Source organism: Pseudorca crassidens, chromosome X (genome assembly GCF_039906515.1).
Source record: "Pseudorca crassidens isolate mPseCra1 chromosome X, mPseCra1.hap1, whole genome shotgun sequence".
NCBI classification, from domain to species: domain Eukaryota; kingdom Metazoa; phylum Chordata; class Mammalia; order Artiodactyla; family Delphinidae; genus Pseudorca; species Pseudorca crassidens.
Genome location: NC_090317.1, coordinates 113,071,491 through 113,093,680, shown reverse-complemented (window position 1 = coordinate 113,093,680; position 22,190 = coordinate 113,071,491). Strand labels below are relative to the sequence as shown.

The 22,190-nt window shown below is 41.5% G+C and overlaps 1 protein-coding gene across 2 annotated transcripts in view; it reads left to right on the top strand.

The window, feature by feature from the left end:
- Window positions 1-16,481, top strand: part of PDK3 (pyruvate dehydrogenase kinase 3) — a 76,986-nt gene extending 60,505 nt beyond the window's left edge. For both annotated transcript variants that reach the window (XM_067723413.1, XM_067723411.1), the window contains 2 exons: window positions 1,083-1,222; window positions 5,717-16,481. In XM_067723413.1, the coding sequence (XP_067579514.1) occupies window positions 1,083-1,222; window positions 5,717-5,747 (171 nt within the window). In that variant the 3' untranslated portion in view covers window positions 5,748-16,481. The remainder of the gene's footprint in view (window positions 1-1,082; window positions 1,223-5,716) is intronic.
- The last annotated feature ends 5,709 nt before the right edge of the window (window positions 16,482-22,190 follow it).

The following is a 22,190-nucleotide window of genomic DNA, read 5'->3' as shown; positions in this document are numbered from 1 at the left end:
TAAATATTGATTTTTAAAACCATAATTCTAAGTTGTGATTTTTTTTAAAATCGTATACCCATTGAAAGGACTAATCTAAAAGGAGACAGGTTTTCGTAAACTGAATTCTTGTAGTCTTTTGTTTTAGAAACTTGCCGGCTTTCCCAAAGTTGCAAGAATTCAGTGCTCATAATATGGTTACCTAAAAGTCTGATCGAATAACAAAGTTCTCTGTAAAACAAGTTTTCTCATTCATTGGTGGAGTCAGACTTTTATTAACTTCTAAACTCTAGAATAGTTGGAGTATTTTTTGAATATGTAATATGGGCACATAGTACAAAATTTTAAAGCTACAAAAGGGAGAACTAAGTCTCTCCCATCGGTGGCCCAGAGCCACCTGGTTCTCTTTCCCAGGGGTGACCATGGATGCCGGTTTCATGTGGAGCCTCATGGAAGTTGATTCTGCATTGATAAAAGTATGGGGGGAAATCTGATTTTTTTCCACACAAATGATTATTTTAGCACTTTGCTTTTTTTTTAACTTTCCAACATATCTTGGAGATCTTTCCATATCAGTTCATACCGAACTGGCTCATCCTTTTAACAGCTGCTTAGTGTGTTATATGTTATATGATAAGATAACCAGTTATTTTGAGTGTGTATCTTAGATGCCAATGCATATAAATGATATGCTATTTGATATCACTTTATGAGCTTATATTTATACATCTACTGTGTATGAAACTATTTCTTCAGGGCCCTCTGGGAGAACAGTTGCCCAGTGAACAGTAGTGTTTGGTCTAAGACCATATAGTCAAAACAATTGAATATCTCACATCAGTATTAACTGAACTAAAATAGTTTTTGTTTTGCTCATGTGTACTTCAGTACTGGTTTTTCATGAAACCAGTACTTTCATAGAAAAGCTTTAATTTCATCCTGATCAGTCTAAGTAACTTACTTAGACTGTAATTTTAATATAACTCTAAAAATATATATATTAATAAGGTTTCTAATGTTTTAAATAATAAAATTTGGGTCAGTATTTCATGTGAGCAAGATGACACTATGGACCTTCGGTGTCTATTTTTGTTTTTCCTTAGGCTCTTTCAAGTGAATCATTTGAGAGACTTCCAGTTTTTAATAAGTCCGCATGGCGCCATTACAAGACCACACCTGAAGCTGACGATTGGAGCAATCCCAGCAGTGAACCCAGGGATGCTTCCAAATACAAGGCGAAACAGTAATTTACCACTTTTCTTTCTATTATAAAGTATCTGATTTTTCTCCGGTGTGTACCAGCCAGACGATTGATATTTTCAGCCACATCTTTGTGGTTTTATCACTGGAAAAGCAAAGTGATCCCTAAAGAAAGGATGGAGTAGCTTTTTCACCCCAGACAGGAAGGATAGCAAGAATTGGGTAGCCAGAGTAGCAATTCCAATAGAGGCCTTGATGTTCTAGGAGTCCTTGCCCTGTGGAGGTATCAAAAGCAGTAAGCAGGGTTTATCCTGCCATGAATCTTCTTTAAAAAGGAATTAATTTGTAATTTGTCATCATCCATAGAATTCACAGAAGAATGTTTAGAGGAAGTCTGTAGGTGGGTTGAAACTGGAAAAATAAAGAAGTTAAAGTTATCAGTCAAGGTAAACAAAATGTGGTTTATCCATCTAACAGAGTATTATTATTCAGCCTTTAAAAGGAATAAAGTTCTGACATGCTACAATATAGATAAACCTTGAAGTCATTATGCTAAGTAAAATAAGCGGGATCCAAAAGGACAAGTGTTGTATGATTCCACTTACGTGAGGCACCTAGAGACAGAAAGTAGGATGGTGGTTGCCAGGGCTGGGGAGTAGGGGGCAAGCGAATTTAGTGTTTCACGAGGACAGAGTTTCAGTGGAGAAAGATGAAGAAGCTCTGGAGATGGATGGTGGTAATGGTGGTACAACACTGTGAATGTACTTAATGCCACTGGACTGTACACTCAATAAAACATTTTTTTTACCATCTTAACCAGGTGGTAAATTTTATGTACAATTTACCGCAATAAAAAAAATGAAAAAGAGGAAAATTATCAATCACAGAATAACAAGTTTCACTACTTTGTGGTAATAAGGACAATAATCCAATCTTTGGTTTCCAATTTTCTTTTTCTTCTGACTACCTTTAAGCTCCAACTCTGCTAGCAAGAGTAAGGGTTCTGATTATTTGTTTAATTTCAAGTAACCTTTTAGTAATAGAAAAGCAGTATATGAACATTGTAAAAAATTAGGAAATATAAAAAAGCAAAAAAAGAAAAAAAGAGAAACTGCTGTATTCCCATAACCCAGAGATTACCATTCTTAGAGCTTTATCTGTGTTCTTCCAGCTATTTTGCTGTTTGTATACATGTATGTGTATTTTTCCCCAAATGAGATCATACTTTTCATACTATTGTACAACCTAGTTTTATTTCATTTAACCATCTCCACCTTTCCGTGTCAATACATTTTCATCGTGAAAATTCCCCTGATTTGTCCAAACAACAAATCAGTTCCAAGACCACATAACACATCTGAGTAGGTCTCAAGCTGTTTTTAATCTAGAACAATCTTTTGTTGTTGGACCATACCAGTTGTCCTGCAAAAATGTCCCACCTTGATTTGTTTGATTTTGTCTTTGAAGTTTTATTTAATTTGTCCCCCTTTCCCTGTATCTCCCATAAACTGGAAGTTCATCTAAAGGCTCAGTGGAGCATTTTTTTGCTAGAATATTTCATAAATACTCTTGCAGAATTACACTCTGAGACCCATGATGTCTGGTTGATCCACCATTAGTAATGTTAAGACTGACCGTAATTCAGGTGATGACCGTCTGATCCCTCCATAGTATAGTTAATTTTCCCTTCTCAACCAGAAAGTAATCTGCGTACTGTTATTTTGTCATGTTATTTCGGCACCATGCAACCATCACCTAATGGTTTTTAGCACCAGCTGATAACTTTGGCCTTAATCAGTAACTTTATTAATGTTTATAAAATGATGAGTTCTTTTTTTGTTAGTATCATTCCTTTGGCAATTATTAGCTGACATTCTCCTATAAAGTTCTTCCTCAACAACTAAGGTCATTTAGGTACCTTTTGAAGTACAGTCCCTCCTGGCAAGGCAGGATAAGCATTTCAGTCTTTCCCTTTAATTACCAATTTTCAAGGTAAGAAGTTGAGTTAAAAACCACCTTAAATTTGACCAATGAGTTTCTGGCTTTCTCTTTTTTAAGTATTATTACGGATGTTGTAGATTTTTATTGCTTTGATATGTTTCAGTCAATATTTAACATATATATAAAAAGTGTTCAGATCTTAAGTTTATAACTTAATGAATTTTTACACCTGTATTTCCAGCACGTGAAAAGGCTGCTTTCTAGTCAGACTCTCCTCCTTTTTCCCTCCTCACCATGTAACAATTATTCCAACTCTATCACCTATCACTGTGTCTGACTCTCTCACTGCTTGAACTTAAAACAAAAGGAAGATACAGTGTGTGCTCTTTTTGTGTCTGGCTTTCTGTGAGGTTCACCTATGTCATTGCATGTAGTGGCCATCTTTTTGATGCTCAAACTGGCACACCTTTGGCCACTGGAAGCTATTTTGAGCCAGATCCTTTGTGTTCCATTGATAAAACCGTATTCATCTTTGAAAGCTTCCTTGCTTTCTGGCCCAAGATGATGTCTTAGGCTTATCTTACACTTTGCCTAGAATCAGCCATTTTCCTCAAGGACTCCTGTTTCCTTTTAATGGGTATTAGAGACCCTAATCTGGGTGTTGGAGGTGTACATTATACCTTTTCTAGTCCCCTTTTCTGGGCAGAACTATAGAATACATATCTTTTATAAGATCATATTGATATTTTTATTCGATTTTAACATTGTAATGTTTCTCGCTAATATTTTTTAATTATTTATTTATTTATTTTTGGCTGTGTTGGGTCTTCGTTGCTGCATGCGGGCTTTCTCTAGTTGCGGCAAGCGGGGGCTACTCTTTGTTATAGTGCATGGGCTTCTCATTGCAGTGGCTTCTCTTGTTGTGGAGCACGGGCTCTAGGCGCTCAAGCTTCAGTAGTTGTGGCACGTGGGCTCAGTAGTTGTGTCGCACGGGCTTAGTTGCTCCGCGGCACGTGGGATCTTCCCGGACCAGGACTCGAACCCGTGTCCCCTGCATTGGCAGGCGGATCCTTAACCACTGCGTCACCAGGGAAGTCCCTCGCTATTATATTTTAATTGTGTATATTTCCTCTTACTCTGAAAACCTTGATTCCTAACATAGTGCAACAGAAAGGTATTTGTATGCAAATAGAGTTTATATAGCTTTGTGATTTTGTACCTTTATAGTAGCATTGGTCTTTTCTGATGAATGATATAAAGGCTATCTATATTGATGTTTATTCTTTTCTACGGACGTCTTGTGATGGACCTCTGTGCAATATTGCCGGACTGGTCACTCACCTCAAATGATGAAATCTACAGGAGTTTGGTTTGTGCACGTGAGTGTGAGTGTACACACAGGTGTGTGTAGACACATACGCACACCATCCCTGGCGGAGATTAAGCTAAATTAGCTTGAAACCCGTGGATCAGTTTCCCTTGAGTCCATTTTCAGTCCGTATGTAAGTCAAGTAGCATGTTGGGCATCAGTGTGAGCAGTTAATTCCAGCTATGGCTCCGGTAGGGGGAGTTATTTGAGTAGCGCATAAGCAGTCTTTATAAACATTAAGGTCCATTTGGATTGTTAAAAGATGGCCTTTGTTGAATATTGTTTTAAAGGCTGTTTAGGGCTTCCCCGGTGGCACAGTGGTTAAGAATCCGCCTGCTAATGCAGGGGACATGGGTTCAAGCCCTGGTCTGGGAAGATCCCGCATGCCGCAGAACAACTAAGCCCGTGCGCCACAACTACTGAGCCTGCGCCCTAGAGCCCTCAAGCCACAGCTACTGAAGCCGCGCACCTAGAGCCCGTGCTCCACAACAAGAGAAACCACCGCAATGAGAAGCATGCGCTTGCCGCAACTAGAGAAAGCCCACACGCAGCAACAAAGACCCAATGCAGCCAAAAATAAATAAATAAATTTTTTTAAAAAGTCTACTTAAAACTTTAAATAGTTTAGGAGGTTGTATACTGCTAAGTATGAGCCTTCATTTCTAATATCTTAGACAAATTTTAGCAGAAAGCAATTTTTAAGATTTTAAAATGGTTAGCCTGATATTTCAGTTATACAAATAGCATAATTGGTGGCCACCTTGGGAAAGTATTTAGTAGGAATGGTAAATTCACTAGGGGAAAGAGAAATCCTAAGAAAATTTATTTCCTAAGCAGATTTTTAATTACAGCCTTACTGAGATATAATGCAGCCTTTTAAAGTGTACAAATTCAGTGGCTTTTGGTATATTCACAGAGTTGTGTGATCCTCACCCACTGTCTAATTTCAGAACATATTCACCATCCCCCGAAGAAACCCCATACCCATTAGCAGTGATTCCTCATTTCTAATCAGGTTTTTAACTGAGAGGAAAGAACTCTTTTAAAGTATATATAAGTCATTAAATGGTAATTCATTTTCTGTAGTAACCATAGAGAATAATTCTGAGATAAGGCACGCGTTTTTGCATCATCACTGTAACTAAATGCTCTGAATAAGTCTCGCGTAAAATAGAGAAGGTTGTCCTCATAAACTCACTGTGGATATTCCCATTATTTTCTTTGTAGGGACAAGTTCAAGACTAACAGAACTTTGTAAAGAACTGAATGCTTCGGTCCTCTCCATGAAGAAAAGATGGTCTTCTGCAAGTCACCCAGAAAGAACTCCTTTCCTCCACCAACTCTGCGTGTGGCACTATAGTTAATCCAGTGTTTGAATGTGTATTTGCTCTCTGTATGAGGTGGACCTTTTCCACAGAAGTTTCCTGTAGCTACTTCAGATCTTCCACTAAAGTAGTAACTTGAGTCATTTTTCGTAGTACGTTGCCGTGGTTTGGTTGGCGCCTGTCATAAGGGGACACAGAACCTCGTTAGCACTCGCGTCCTCATACCTCTGTCCTCGTTATCATAGAGTGTCTACAGTCTCCCCAGATTTCTCAGCTCCCTCCCCACTGCAGATACAGCCGATCTCTGCTGTTGCTCTTTGTGACCAAATACCATGTTTGTCCCAAACCACCAGCTAAGGCCTGGGGAGTCCGGAAGTTGAGGACGTCAGCTTAGCATGTCTTGATAATTCGGTCCCTGGGCCCTTCCTTTCTCTTATGCATCCCTCCTCCCTCTCTGATTTAGACTTTGGCCTTCTTCCATCTGACCGGATTCTCATTGTGAGGTATGGGTACTTTCGTGTTAGATCTTCCTCTTGGACGCATAGGTTTTATTTTGAAATTCATTTGTATACTTCCATTCTGTCAATTAAAGCATTCCAAAAGTTGTCTTGGAATTTTTCACTTAACTGCTTGGTTTCAGAGATCTTAAGTGAAAGTCTACCTTCTGGTCGTTATCAAGTTCGTAAAGAGTGGGAAGTGGAATTTTTATGCTTATGTAACAGTTTTACCTCTGAATACTGTCCTTTTGTCATGTTATATTCCTTTGTAGTTTTCTAAGTCCCTATGTGATGCACTTTACTAGTTGTAAAATAGACCGAAGGGAAAAGTTCTTTCTAGTTTATTTTGAAAAATGCCCCAGGTCTTCATAATTTATATTTTCATGAAGTCTAGCCGGTTTTAGAATTGTCTATCTGATTTTCAGCATAGTTTATTTTTTGCTGGAAGGTGGACTTGGCAGAGGACTTGAGGTGAGGAAAGAGGAGCCATGTTGTATTTACTCTTAGAAACGGAAGCTGAGAGTCCAGATTAAAATTCACAAGTTATAAAGCTCCACAGGATGTGTTTCTCTTCACTGTAATTTTTCGTATATTTATGATCTACCTTGACTTCTGCTCTCTTTTAACATCCATAAAAATGTTCCCATCCAGTGTTTAAGTATTGAATTCACTGAGTTCAGAGCTGTCACTTGTAAAGTATTCCTCCTCCTTTAGTCACAGTTTTTCCCTGGGTGGAGTTGTGCGCTGACCAGCTGCGCTTGGCTTGATGTCCCCTCTGTTTCTCTTAGTTCCACCAACTCTGATATTCTTTCATTTTATCATGTTACCTGAGCTCATGATTAGTTCCTTCATCTTTAGAAAGACCTCATCTCTCCCATCCTTCGAAGGCTCTCATCAGGGGACTCATAATTAGGTAAGAAAAAGACCGACATACTTCCAAGATACGGGTGATGAGGTGGTCCGTATGGAGGTCTGTTTCCTGAAGACTGAGTCAGTGTCTTGGGAATGGGGCTGTTCCATATGATTGTTTCCTTGTAGTATAAAGATGTAAAAATAATAGCCCTTTATTTTTAAAGACTCCAGCTTTCTTCTAAGTTTCAGATCATCTATCAGTATCTTACTTGGCCTGCATTTCCAACCATAGCCCTTTACACTTTCACTTGTGATGTGCTGTAAGGGAAGGAGGCAGCAGATTCCGGAGTGTTCCCTCCTGCTTTGTTCTGTGTGCTTGAGGAATTCCCATTGATTGATATGCCCTCACCCCAAGCTCCATGTAAAGGTTGCAGATGGAAAAGCTGATGTGAAAAAAGCCTATGATCTTCCTCCCTTTTTAGGTCTTTTTCAAAAGTAAAGATTTCTTTCAGTGTTTTAATGACTTAACTGGTAGTCCTCTGCTGATACACGTTTTGGCTTACTCATATCCATCTGACACCGGGACAGTCTTGCCTCACCTGTCTTTGTTTTCTGCATTAAGAAATTAACTTTGCTTCCGAAGCAACCATCAGAAGAGTTTCAGAATATCTTGCATTCACAGAATTTAGCTGCCCCAAGTATCAATTTATCCTTCCTGATGGCCGTACATCATTCCCTGAACCTAGGTGCATCCCTCTGGCTGGTTGCTGTGCTTTGTCTCTATGTATCTGGTCACATTTCTACATGTTGTAAAGTACACAGACATTAACCGTCTTTCAGCTAAACTTGTTTAGTCCTCCCAAATTGCCCTGCATTTCCCTCTCATTTACTCAACTTTATTTTAAGTATTTGGGGACAGTGTCTACTATTTGAAATAGGACCTGGAACATAGTAGGTGCTTAATGAGTATTAGCTGAATTAGTGAATGGAGATTGACAGACATTTACCTTGGATGGTGGGTAACTGTCTTTGTTTCCAAATTAAAAATAATTCAGGTCAGGAGCTGTGAGCTGTGGAAGTACTGAATTTCCTTTTTATAGTGCTAAGAGGTGACTTGAAAATGGAGAGAAACAAGAGGAAGGAAGTAGTGATGGATCCATGGGAGCCATCTGATCCTTTCTTTGTCTCTGAATGACTGATTTTGACTCCTTAATATAGTGGGTTCTTGCCATCCAATCCGGTGACATGGTTTTATACCCTTGCTTATAGATTCCAGAGAACTTTCGCATACAGCGTCCTATTTGATCCTTCCAATGCCACGTGGTGGACCATGCAGGTATTATCTCTCTTTTTCATATGAGTTCCAAAGCAGTTCAGTGGTTTGCCACGGTGGCATGGAAGAACCAAAGTGAGTAGTTGGGTCTTCTTGTTCCTAGGTCCATGCTCTCAGCGATGCCCCAGGTAATTAGCATTATCTCTTTTTTGAGGAATTTCTTGGGTATATTAACCCTCAAGGGTAAGATATAAACCAAAATTTTTCTGTAGTGTCAGAGAATTTCATTCAGGAGAGGTTTTCTTTTGTGTGTTTTCATCTTGGCATAGTTAGTGGAGATAATCGAATGGATTTGGCGGCTGTCACCTAGAAAGGCAGCCGACTTTAAAGTGTATAACTGTTGGTAATTACTGGAGTTATTTAGACTTAATTCTATGTTTGAATGAACTCAGTGCTCACTGCCAGCCTTCTCATACAATGACTCCACATTCGAGAGTCGATGCTTTTATCTCTCGGTGGACTGGATTACAGTTTCAGTTGGATTTTCTCGCATAGTTACAGATGCCTTTCTGTTGCCGTCTTTTATGAACAGTAACTTGGCTGTCTCTCAGATTCTTGGATCACGTCTTTTTCCCCTCAGTTCTTTGGAGACATCACTCTGTTGTCTTCTAGTGTGTGGTGGGTCTGAGAGGGCTGAGTCCAGACAGATTTTTCTTCCCCTTTTGTAGATGAACTGCTTGTTTGCCCTGAGTACTTGTGATTTCTTGTTTATCCTTGAAATGCAGTAACTTCATTCGAGTGTGTCTCGGGGCCAAGAGTTATCTGTTGGCTTTTTCTGGTCCTCAGTGAGCATCAGACATTGACATTCGGGCCTTTCTGCGTTTCTTACCGGTTTATCGGCTCTCTTGTTCAACAGTCTGCCCCTATATTGACTCTCTGTTCTCTGTCCTTCACATTTATCTTTCCTTTGATTGCTTTTGGTCTCCTTGTCTTTCTTCCTGCTGTGTGATTTTTTCCCTCAGGTCTTAACCTCGCATTTCACTGATTCTGTTTTCTGTGGTATTGATTCTGGGCCCCAGTGCTTGCCATGTGGCTTTCACTTCTGCTGCAGTTTTCTTTTCTTTTTTTTCCCTCTGTGTCTTTCCTTAGCTCTGCCAGCTTTTTCTCTCATTGTGTTTTCCTCTTTGACTCCTTTTTTTCGTTGCTTGGGAAGCTGAACTCTGTTTTCGTGGATTCTGAAATGATTCTGTTTCCAGAGTGCATTTTTCTGTGTTTTGCTTCTTTCATTCCTTTTGTGTTATTTCGCTTTTTTCTTGTTGCAGAAGTATCGTGATGGCTTTTTTCTGCTTATTTGTTGGTCTTTGCATGGGACCATTTCTGTCTGCCGAGAAGAGTGTGGATAAATCCTCCTTGACTTCTCCTTTTTCAAGTGAGAAGCATTTGATCACCTGCGCCCCTGAACTGTAAGGCTGGATATTGACGGAATGTAATGGCAGAGGCTGTCTTTGTTTTCCGTTCTGCTATCTGGACGCGGGGGAAGGAGGAGTGAAGCAAAGCCTCCTTGGAGTGCCTTCCGTGGACACTGTTGAATCCTTCGCCCTGGGGTGGGGGGTGCTGGGTCCCAATGGGGGAGAGGATTGCCCTCGAGTTTCCCCATGTCCATTAGACGTCGCCCCAGCAGGAGTGTGGTGGGTTCGTCCCTCTGCTCTGCTGGGTTATACGTAGTCAGTATTTGTGTGTTTGGCTCCAGAGTTACTGTTTCTCTCCTCTGCACACAAACGGCGCACCTGAGATGTCAACCTCGCCTCCTAGTTTTTGCTTCGGGAAACGTGCCCACGCAGCGTGCCCTCAGCTTGTCTTGACCGCCACGAGGCTTTATTTCTCCAAGTTAAGAAATGATTGGTAGAGTCCTTTGGAACGCTCTCAACAACTGCCCAGCAACTGTGGCCTGCTTGACAGCTTCGAGAACCCTCCTCTGATTAGTCCTCAGCTTGGTTGTCAGACACTCTCCTGGAGTCCTCGGTATGGGGTGGTGGCTTTTATTAGTTTCCCCATAGACAGCTTCTTTTTCAGCTTTTGGATGTATGTGTTGAAAGGCAGGAGCACTTATATAAACATGAATTTACTCTGCCATCTTCCCAGCAGTCCAGCTGCCTAAACATTTGACTTTGAAGATAATGTCCTTCCTAATCATAAGCTATATGTTAGTCAACAGATGGAACCAATATCGCTAGTAGGAAAGCACCATTCATAACTTAATACAGGGTTTTTGTTTATTGTTCTTTGTGGAAAGATAACTTTTAACTTGGGTTCCTGGTCCATTGATTAGAGAGATCAGTACCTTCTGGTTTGAAAACGGGGCATGTGACATTTTCATGAACTTAAAAAGTTACCAGCCATTGACAGTGATTTATTAGTTAATTAAATATGATGGAATATTTCAAACTAGCACATAATCAGAATTATCAGGAGAAGTTTAAACTATTTTTTACTGACAGGTTACTAGTTGAGCTGCCCAACGGAGGGTGGTGACCCCGTGAGAGCTTTACTGTGACACAGGTTTTCTTACCTGTCTTTTCATCAGCCCGTCTTAAAATGTGGTTCATTAAGAAACAGAAAGGAGTCAAGTCCTCATCAGGATGATTGCTGATATTCATGAATATACCTTGAGATGGTTTGTAGGTCTGGGACCTCCTGTCACACAAACTGACATTTCAAAAGTGCATTTATAGGGGGATCACAGATTGGGGGTTCTATTTCGCCTATTTGTAGGATTGAAGCCTCCTTTCCTCAGTGGGCAGCGTATTCCACTGGGCACACTTTCCTCACCTTCAGAGCCGAGCACAGTGATCAAGGAGCAGGGGTGACAGCCTTGCTCAGTGCATCTAACTCCACCCTGTGCAGTGCCTTCCCCTCAGGTCAGAGTGTTGGCCCTGGTTCCATCCTGGTGTGAAGTGCACAATGGAACACGTGTCCATGTGTGAGGGACGGAAGAAGTGAAGGTGGCAGACAGAGGAGTTGTGGAAAGGAAAGCCGTGTTCATTCCTCCGTCTAAATAATAGCGAGCATCTGCAGCGCGCTAGAAGTGCCCAGGGCTGGGCACGTGGCAGTGATGACAGCAGACGGAAGTCCTGGCCTCGCGGGGCTCACGTTCGGGCTGGGGGATCAGACGAGACACTCAACGAGGAAAGTTTCTAGTACAGTTGGGAGAAAAATAAAGGCGGGAAGGGGGTTGCAAAGGACGAGTGGTGGTGGAGGCACCGAACCCTGTAACTGTTGTTTTCATTGTCACGGATGGATGGGTTCCTTGGACGAGGAAGCATTGGTGAGCCCTGAGTTCTTGTCTCCTTTGTATCTGTTCATCTGCATGTGGAGAGGCCGCCTTCTGGGCCTGGCTCCGCGGGGCGCTGTGACTTTGGGTCCAGGAGCCGGCTGAGCCCTTTGCGGGGCAACGTGGTAAGGTGAGAGGAGCCAGCTTTGATCGTCACATTGCACTGAATGGTGTGGGCTGCTGCTTCCTCGTAACGAAAATGCAATCAGAGCAGCTTCCAGATGTGTCTTTGTAGAACTTCAGAAATCATGATTGAAACCAAATCTTCCCAATTCCAGCTTCTGGCTGATGATGCTGGAGTGAAAAGAGCTGCTTGTCAGGAGGACGTGAACGCTTGCGAACTGGTTTGAGACGTGGAGGAAAGGCTTAGCCGAGGCGACTTCCCTCTCAAGTCCATAGGTTGGCATTAGCTGTGTTCAACCCCCAAAATGAAGAAAATAAAATGACAGCAATATCGAGGTCACAGAATCCTTGAGAAACCATTGTTTCTGCCTTTTCTTTCATCTGTTTATAAAACCTGGACTTGAATTGCCCATGATCCCAGTGATGGGGTCAGTGGAGCCGGACGCGGGCAGCTACTCATGTTGGGACACAGGTGGCTCTCGGTGGTGGTACTGCTCCCTCGGAGGCAGCAGCAAAGCCGGGGAGGACACTCGGTTTTCTGACACCTGCCTGGCTGGTCCCAGGGAGGGTAGAGCCGAGTGCTGGAGCAGGAGAGGGGATGAGTTGAATTATTCCCATAAGTAGAGCCGATTTGTCATCCTTTAAATTGACTTATTTGCATATAAATGAAAGCACCTTAGGGCATCACTACTGAAAGCCTCCAAACAAATGTCTGATGCAGTTAAGTGCCTGCATTAAAAGAAAGCCCACCCCTTATCTCGCATTCATATCCTCGCAGTAAATCCGTAATAGTATTTGACTTCCCCTCTCTGTATCCTTTTCCCTCCACCACTGCCAGACTCTGCAGGGGTGGCTCACTTCCCAGTTTGAAGTGGTGACTTCAGTCTTTGATGGAGTCTGCACATCTCTTGAAAAGGATAAGCAGTAGAGTTTGATACCTGGAGTCCCACGGTCCAGTTTGGACTATTGGCAATATTTTTGGTGGGATTTTTTTTTAACGTTAGAGAAATGAGTAGTAGATTTGTGGTAATAGTGGATCCAGGAAGCTTGCGGTGGAAAAGAGGATGAATTTAACCTGAAAAATATTTCTCTGTTCTATAAATCTCTCAGTGACATTTGGATTAATCAGGCATAATTAAATGTAGTTAGATTTTTGTCAGATTGTAGTTGAAAATAATATTCATCTATGAAGAGGGTAATATATTCTGTAGAAATTTTATTAAGCACTTTAGTTAAGCAAACACCAAGGAGAACAAAATCAGCCTCAGGAAGGTTAATTACTAAAAAAACACAAAGTATAGTAGATTATGTAAATCATTTTAATTTTGAATTACTATGGCTTGAGCTTTCATTTACATAGAGAGGTATTTTGGATTTGTTTTTCATATCACATTTTCCAAAAGTACAAAATGGTTATTGCATTCTTTAAAAGTTCTCATCATTTGAGGATTCCATTCCATTGCTTAACTTTTTCATGTTACATAGTTGCCAAAACTGAAGAATTGCAGTTGCATTCTTTAAAATGCAACTATTTTGTCATCCCACTAAGTTTGTTATAATTGTAAGAAGTCTATTTTTATTTCTGTACCTTTAAAGAAGTGATCTTTTAAGAGAAGTATTGGGAGAGAGAATGTATGTGAAAGCATCCCGCCCGTGCCTGGCCTCTCCCTAAATAAAATAATTTTTTTTTAAAATAAAGTAGAACAGAAGAGTTTAGACTATAATAATAAATCTTTTTATTTTAGTAATTTCTTTAAAGGGAGAAGTGAAGAGATCAAATTGATTTTATAAGTTATATTTTTTTGTACTCAGAGAATTACATTTTCACTACCCTTGCATGTCTCAGGGATAGCCTTTGATAAGAATCCCCATGAAAATCTCTGAAAGTCTATCCTGGTGTGCTCAGATTTGATAGTTCTTGTCTAAATTTCTAGAGCTAGAGTTTCGAAAGTATTGTCATCTCAGGAACACAAGATTACCCAAGAAACTTGAACTTCGCTCTTATCAGCACTCAGATTCTATGTGTTTCTAGGCTTTTTCGTGATAAAAGGACACCTAAAAGTCCTAGGTTTAGTAGGTATACAAAGACCTCTTTATCGCGCTTCTCTGAGATTTTCATAGAAAAATCCTGGGATTTGATTTTGTTGATAATTTTGCTTCTTGGCTTTTCAGTGAAGATTCTGTTTCCCATTGGATTTGAATCCTTTTGGGGTAATAAAGTTTCACTTAAAAGCACATTCTATTAAATAATTCTAACTTTTGCCAACCTCAGAATGGCCTGCTGACTTTTGCAAATGGGCCGAAATAGCACAAATGTCAAAGATCATATGTACTCTAAGCAATATGTTCGCCCTGCAGTTAGCGAAGTGAAGAAATGTCTAATCCTGGCACTTATGACTGGCTTAATGGCTCTTCAGTTCATCTCTGCCTTCCAAATTCGTTGAAAATGACACATTTAGAATGGAATGCTTACTGATTACAGAACTACTTAATGTTTTAAAATATTCTTACCTTGAGATTCTTTTTGGGAGAAAATGGAAAGAACCTTAACATTCGGTTCTGTTTTGGCTCTTCATATATGCCAGGCATTAAAAAGGCAATGACAGGGCTTCCCTGGTGGCGCAGTGGTTGAGAGTCCGCCTGCCGATGCAGGGGACGCGGGTTCGTGGCCCGGTCCGGGAAGATCCCACATGCCGCGGAGCGGCTGGGCCCGTGAGCCATGGCCGCTGGGCCTGCGTGTCCGGAGCCTGTGCTCCGCAACGGGAGAGGCCACAACAGTGAGAGGCCCGCGTACCGCAAAAAAAAAAAAAAAAAAAAAAAAAAAAAGGCAATGACAAAAGTGAAATCTCATTGGGCGTCAAAGGCATTTGCCGTTTGGCCATGCTTGATATACAAGAGGAGTGATGAGGGGTTGGCGAAAACAGGCAGGATGAGTATAAAATGTTATATTGCTGTTTATAATACATCATGGCACCCCTTTCTTATAAATTCCATCTTCTTTTGTCACTTGAACTTTTATATCCATGGGAAACCTCAGTCAGTATTTTAAAAGGCACTATATTTACATTAAGAATTGGCCTGTGCCTTTATCTAAAACACTGCTGAGGTTACTATTCCCCATGTTTAATTAGAACAAATGTTTTAGAATAATTACAGCTACAGCCTGTAAGTGTAGGGATCTGAAAACACTGAAAACCACCTGCCGTTGGAGAGGGACCAGGCAAGATCGCAGGCTTCGCAGCGTGGCTTGCCGATCGCCATCAGGACGCGGGTTTTGCCTGGTTGTTATAACCAGCATTAAACCTAAAATAGAAGGGGCCTGCCAAGATCCTGTATCTGCTCCCTTTTTCTCTAGCTGCCTGTGTAACTCTTCCAGGGGAAAGCATCACATAAAGTCCTTTGATATCTTGCTTTTTACTTTTAAAATTCCTGTTAGAGCTGGCACGTGAATTTGACCAATAAGTTGTGCATATGCTTAAAATTCTTTTTTAGCCTAGACCAAACTAAAGGTATCTTGGCTCTGAGGAGACAGCCAAGGCAAGGTTTACCTAGAAAGTAGAAAGTATTACGTATTTAAAAAGTGCAAGTTGGCTATATTCAGTGTTGGAGGAACTGAGCTCTGTTGCCTCTTCCATCGTTTCTCTTATGTTCCTTGTTGTTATTCTGTCCTCTCGCTGTGCTGCACTGGAACCGAATGCTCCACTCTGATTAAAAACCCAGGCTGTGCTCGAGTCCGTCCTGGACGACATGACGCATGTTTTAGGAGAGTGAACCCTATCACTTTAGCATCCTGGCTAACCCTGATCTCTGCAGAGTTCCTTGGTGTTAAAGTCATCTGAGATTGTAATTGCCGCTTCAGGTTTATATACTCATCGTGCCATCTGTTGGTCTAAGTTCACATCCTCACGAAAGTACATGAGTGCTTGTAACTTCAATATTTCCCAGATTTAGAACACAAGTTGTGAATAGTTAAGAAATGCTTGAACCAAATAAGAAAAGTCAACGTGGAGTAAAATATACCATTGTGAACATATTTAATGCTGCATTGAAATGTGAAGTCACTTGACTGATTTCTTCCATCATAACTCCTTAACTCATAAAAGCAATGTCTAAACTGGGAACAATAGCTGATTTAACAAGAGAAGTAGAGTAACGTATATATGAAATGAAAGTTCATTACAGTGTTTGTACCCCTAAGTCCAAATCTGACCTGGTTGGCTTTGGGCAGCTGTCAGCTCAGTTACAGTGAAATGTACGCGTGTGTCCGGTGTTCACGAGCTGCCTTGTGGTTTGTAGAGGGAAGCCCGGCCCCTCGTGTTCTGTGCTGTTCTGTGGCCTGGCTGGTACACACTGTTACAAGTGAAGAATTACTTTGGTTTGAGGTAATTTGTCGCGCCACGTTCCGTGGAGAAAAGTGGTTTGTTTTTGTGATTGTTGGAAAAACATGACCGGGGAAGTGTGTGGCTCAGATCACGTTCCCCGCATCAGTCGCGGAGCCATCCTTGGTGTGTGTCAGAGCCAGACGCGTCCTGGAGCACATGGACAATTGTGTACTACAGTCATCGAACAATAAAGTGGTAGTTGTGTTTCACTGTGCGTCCGTGTGGTCTTTTCCTGAGCTCTTGTCTGTAGTCTCATCCGTCCCACCTGTAAGCTCCGCCTTCTGCTCGCTCCGTTTCTGGAATTCAGTACGTGAACAGCACGAAGCACCTTTGCAAGTTGCTGGGAATGGGCAAGAGTACATTTTAAAATGTTTATGATCACTCAGGGGAAAAACAGGTTCTTTGGATTCTCTGTGGCAGGGAACATACAGCTCACCTTTGGGGGGAACATCCTACTGGCAAAATAAACTGCTTAACAGTGAATCGTTATAGCGGTAGTTTTCATAATACGATCCAGGGATTGGAGAAAGGGGACTATATAATATATCGGCCAAGCCAGGACACTTTTGACAGTGAGAACGAGCACTGTTAATAATTATGCTGTAAACCACGTCAACAGATGTAAACTGGGACTGTCCTGGACAAATTGGGATTGACTGGCCGTGGACCACCTACCCCAGAATTACCTGAGATGCTGGTTAAATGCAGATTCCTGGGCTCTGCCTCAGCTCTTCTGATTCAGATTCTCTGGGGTGGAGGCCTAGGAATCTTGATTTTAACAAATGCCCCAGGGGAATTCTTTTAAAAAATGTAAGTTGGAAACTGCTGCTGTTGGTTCCATGGTCTCTTCTGAGGAGCTGGTGCAGCACTGACACCAGAACCCAGTGCCTCCAAAGACACTTGGCTGCACTTAGGTACTTCCTGACTGACTGAGAGATGGGGTCTTCGTGTTATTTGCCAATGAGTCATTCTTTTACTAAGTCTTCAGTGATGAGTGGGTGTCTTTTTTCAAATTTGAGAGCCGCACAACTGCCTGTCCTGTGTTCTCATCACTAAAAAACAAAACGTCTAGAAAGTTTGAGGCAAGAAACTTCGGTTTGGATGATTCCTGGGGAGTATTAATGTCAGGAAATCAGCATGTTTGCCTTGGTTCCCCTACCGGCTCCCTGTTAACTGTGCTTTGGTATCTTCATCTATTAAATTAGGGAGTTGGACTGCATGATTTCAGGGTTCTTTCCAGGTCTGATGTTACAGGGCTCTCTTTAAAACCTAAAATGTGAAGCAGTTACTAATCAGCTGCTGTCATGTTGTGCTGTATCTTGCCCAAAGAATACCAAACCACTGACTCTTGAAAGCGACAGTGGTTTTAGTTAGAATTCTTAAGTCGTGCATCCAGCAGTCCCTGTGCTAACGCATCATTCACATCTGGGGAAGAGCATTCTTGTAGCAGCCACTCCTGCCCTGTTTGAAATTCAGCAAGTAAGTATGGTTTGCGCTCACAAAGAGACCCTCACTCAAGAGTCTGTGGTTCCATGAAGCTGCTGAAGAGCATTGCACTGTAGTGTCGGTTTTTACTTCCTTGTCCTCATTTCAGAATTCTTTCCAATGGCTTAACAATGCATGTTTACAAATGGTTATCTGCTGATGTTTTCGGGTGTTCATAGTAACAGAGACATACTCTTTGCTCACGTGAATAAATTATAAAGCATCACATAGGAGGGGTTGCCTCTGTCCACCACTAGAACTCTGTGATGATGGGCATGTTCTCTAGCTTTGCTGTCCAATATGGCCACCACTAGCCACCTGTACACTTAAAATGTGGCTAGTTCAACTGAGGAACTGAATTTTTAATTGGTATTCATTTAAATTCAAATAGCCACCTGTGGCTAGTAGCAACCATATTGGACAGTGCAGCTATGTACAGCCATTACACGTTGTTGCATTTTTTTAAATTAACATCGAGTACCCATTTTCACCAGTCATTGGGTTGGGTGCTTGACAGTACCCTTGTCATTTCTAAATGTTGGTCTTAAAATGAATCCTTTGTCCTCTGCCTACTGATGACACTTTCATTAACATAAGAGTCTCTCTTTGGATAAGAAAATAACAAGATGATACCTCGACCTTTTCCTGTCCTAGCTGCTTGGCACGTCACTTCTCATCTTTGCTACAAAAGGCATTGATTGTCACCCTCTTTGAATCCAGTTCTCTCAGAGGCTCACTTTGTTCTCTGAATTGAAGTGTTGACTATAGCCCAGAGGGTCTCAACCTGGCCACATTGGAATCTCCAAGTACTGGGGCCCATTTCAGATCCATTCCATCAGATGGTGTCTGAGAAGTCTTTTTTAAAGGGTTCCCTAAGAGATTCTAACATGTGACAGGATTGAAAAACCACTGATCAAGTCCAAACCACAGACCAGCCTCTGAGAGTGGCTAAAATTCTGGGAGCAGCAAATCCTGTCTCCCTGGCATAGAGCAGGCCTAGGGTCCAATTGATGTTCTATTTAACAGGTAATTGGGAAATACTTAGAGAAAAGGCCTTGTCGATTTGGATTTTGGACAACTGAGCAGCTTTGCCGTTTCCTTCTGTGCAAGAAACTCTAAGCTAATGCTACTCTTACTGTTTTCTGGCATTCTTGTCCAAACAGAATTTGCTAGTGCTCAAACAAAATAAACATGTTAATGATTTCAACAACAGTGATGGACGCAGAAGCGTTCCAACAGTTCCTTAGTAACAGCTTAATATAATAGTGTCATCATTTCTAAAGTTAGAGGTAATTATTGTCACCTTGGCACAATCATTGGAACGAGCTTCTTACATGAAAACTGCTCTTTTTCTAGGGCTTCGACTGGTAACAAAATAATAATTTATGAAAGCAAATTCTGCCCCATTATTCTGGGAGAAGTCCGTCAGCCACCCTGCAATTGAAGAATCTAAGGTGAGACATCGAATGACCATCTCATCCATAGAACAGCTCTGTTCAAATAGAGTTCATTCCAGGCCAGGGCCCACACCTGTTTGGTAAGGCCTTTAGGGAAAGAGTGTGCTGACGCCTTGTGACTTAGGTAACTAGCCTAAGGGTCTTCCTGTTCACGGGCCCGCTGAGGGGTGATGTCACCAGCCTCCACCGTTCAGCATTCTCAACAAGTGGTTTCTCATAAATAGAAAATCTACTTTTACAAATCTATTTTTTTTCTATTTTTCCCTATTCTGAGTAGGAGTTAGCAATCTTTCTTAGCACTCTGGGAAATTTAGAGCATTCCACCCCAAAGAGATTAGTTAAAAGAAAATAAGTGAAGTTAGTCAAATGATTGTCAAATTCTCTTTGGCACAGTCCGAAACATGGACTGTTCATCAAGAGCTCAGTAAAGCCAGAGGCTGGGCCACTCAGGAGAGGTCAGAATTGAGAGTCAAGTTACTGAACTGAAATTGCGGTGGGGGGAGGGATGGTGTCCTCTTTTGTCTTTGTATCTCCAGCACCTACAAGCTCACGTAAATATTTACTGAATGCTTCGGACAGGAATGTATTTGAGACCTTAAGTTAAAATGCAGATCAAAGGCAACCATGGAAAAATAAGTTACTCTAGAAAGGAGCATGGCATACCTTGATACTTGATGGCTGGAAGTGAGTCCCAGCTTAAACTGGCTGTGGTCAACCTCCAATGACCAGAAAAACAAAACCAAAAACAAACCAGGGGGAGCATAGGTAGGAAACAGATGCTGCCTGATAGCCAGAAACTGTATTCCTTGGCTTATTTCAGCAAGAATGTGTCCAGCGATCAAAGACTTTGGTTAGCTGCGCTTCCACTTCTTGTCTTCTTGGTATAGCCAAATATGAATTGGAGGATATGTACAGAGAAGAGGGAGGGAGCTCTTAAACTTCCTTCTCTACCAGCCACGGCTCCATGTTCATGAGTTGAGGAGCCAACCCTTCCTTTCCTCATGGACCAATTAGCCTGTTCATTTGGGTCCAACATCTCCCCTTATACCTATCCCATGCTTCTCTTGTGGATGTCAAGACTCAAGAGAAACATTTAAGGGGTCCATCGCGAGTAGATGTAGGAATGTTAAAAAGAGGAACACGAATCTCTCTATCTGCATGAGGATTACTTCTCCTCAACTCCGTTAGGATCTGGAAAAAGGTTCAAGGGTTTATGACCATTGTCTTCAGTCATAGAATTATGGCCCCCCAAAGATGTTCACGTCCCAATCCTTAGAACCTGGGAATGTGTTTTATTACATGGCAAGAAGGAATTAAAGTTGCTGATGACCTTAAAATAGGGAGCGTGTCCTGGAGTATCCTAGTGGGCCCAATGTCATCATAAGGGCCCTCATACATAGAGGAGAGAGGCAGAGGGAGTGTCATAGTGATGTGATGTGAGAAAGATTGGACTGGCCATGGCCGGCTTTGAAGATGGAAGGGGGCCACGAGCTAAGGAATGCAGGCTAGAAAATGCAAGAAAATGGATTCTCCCCTAGAGCCTCCAGACAGGAATGCAGCCCTGCCAGCACCTTAATTTTAGTCCAGTAAGACCCACTTTGGACGTCTGACCTCCAGAACTGTAAAATAACACACTGTGTTGTTTTAAGCCACTGAATTTGTTACAGCAATAGGAAACTAACACACACACCTCTTCAACTACTTTATCCCTGGGTGCCAGATATGGGAAAAAATGGAAAAAGAATCAATGACTCAGTTGTGTCAATGTCAGTTTGTATGGTCAGACCAGTAAATGGCATCTTGCCAACATCTGTCCAGTGGAACGTGATTATCAGACAAGGAAGTCTGGTTACCGCCTCAAGCTATGTAATGAGTCATGTCCTGCCATGTGCATGGCAGAAGATGACAGGTTTTCTTTGAACTTGGAAATTTTAGAGCGACAAGTTCATTTGCAAGTATAAGAAGTTGAAAAGGTCCCCGTGGAAGAGGTAAAGTATCCCAGCTCTTTCAGGTATGGATTCATTAATTCTTTTAAAATGGAAGATGATGTATCAAATATTTTAGTTATGTCTAATCCCTCCATCAGAACTCAGCTTTGATGAATAGAGTACAGTAACCTGGCAGATTAATTCCTTTCCCTGCCCCCCAAGGAAGATAACGAAGTTAAGGAGAATAAAAATTGCTTACAGGAGACAAGTCAACCCTACTCTGAACATTTCTCCTCAAGTTTCCCACATGTGGTCAACTGCAGCTGACATTCAACCAATGTGGTGGGTTTTTTTCTAGAATATAAGTTATGGCAGTACAGGGCCTAATGTAAAGATCAATTTGCACCTGTTTATGCTCTTAATGATATTTCAGATTTTACTGGTTCTTTATTTTCAGGATTTTACTTGACGGTTTCTTGAAGAGTTGGATCACTGGGTATACACTTGGTGCTAATGAACTGTCCCTCTTTGCCTGAAAAGCATCTCTGTAGGAGTCTTTTTATCTAATAGCCTCTGCTGAATACCTGGAGAAGTTGCTTAAACATTCAACTCCAATAAGCTGTGAGGACTTCAATACAAGAGGACTGTGTGTGTGTGTGTAAACATTTTTGATAGCGTACCTTTTAATCCTAGGGGTTTGCTAACAAAGGCTCATTCTCTTTGGAGCAAATATCAGAGTTCTCAAACGTGAGTTTTGTTATGCCTTAGAACTGCTTTTCCCTTGAGAACATTTCTGAGGTATCATGGAACGTGAAGAAACCTGGAACCGTGACTCTAAATACAGCCTGTCGAGAATGTGTTTGATCTGTGTGGCAAAAGCCAAGTACTGTGGTCTGTGAACGATAGGAATTCAATTTTTAAATGAACTCCCTTGCTGCCTGCAGGCCTGGTTCTATTTCTTCTAGAATCTAGGCTGATGTTAGAACTGTTGTCGGTTCAAAGAGCTAAACCCCTCCAGATGGAGTTAATAGAAGCTCGTAAATTCAGC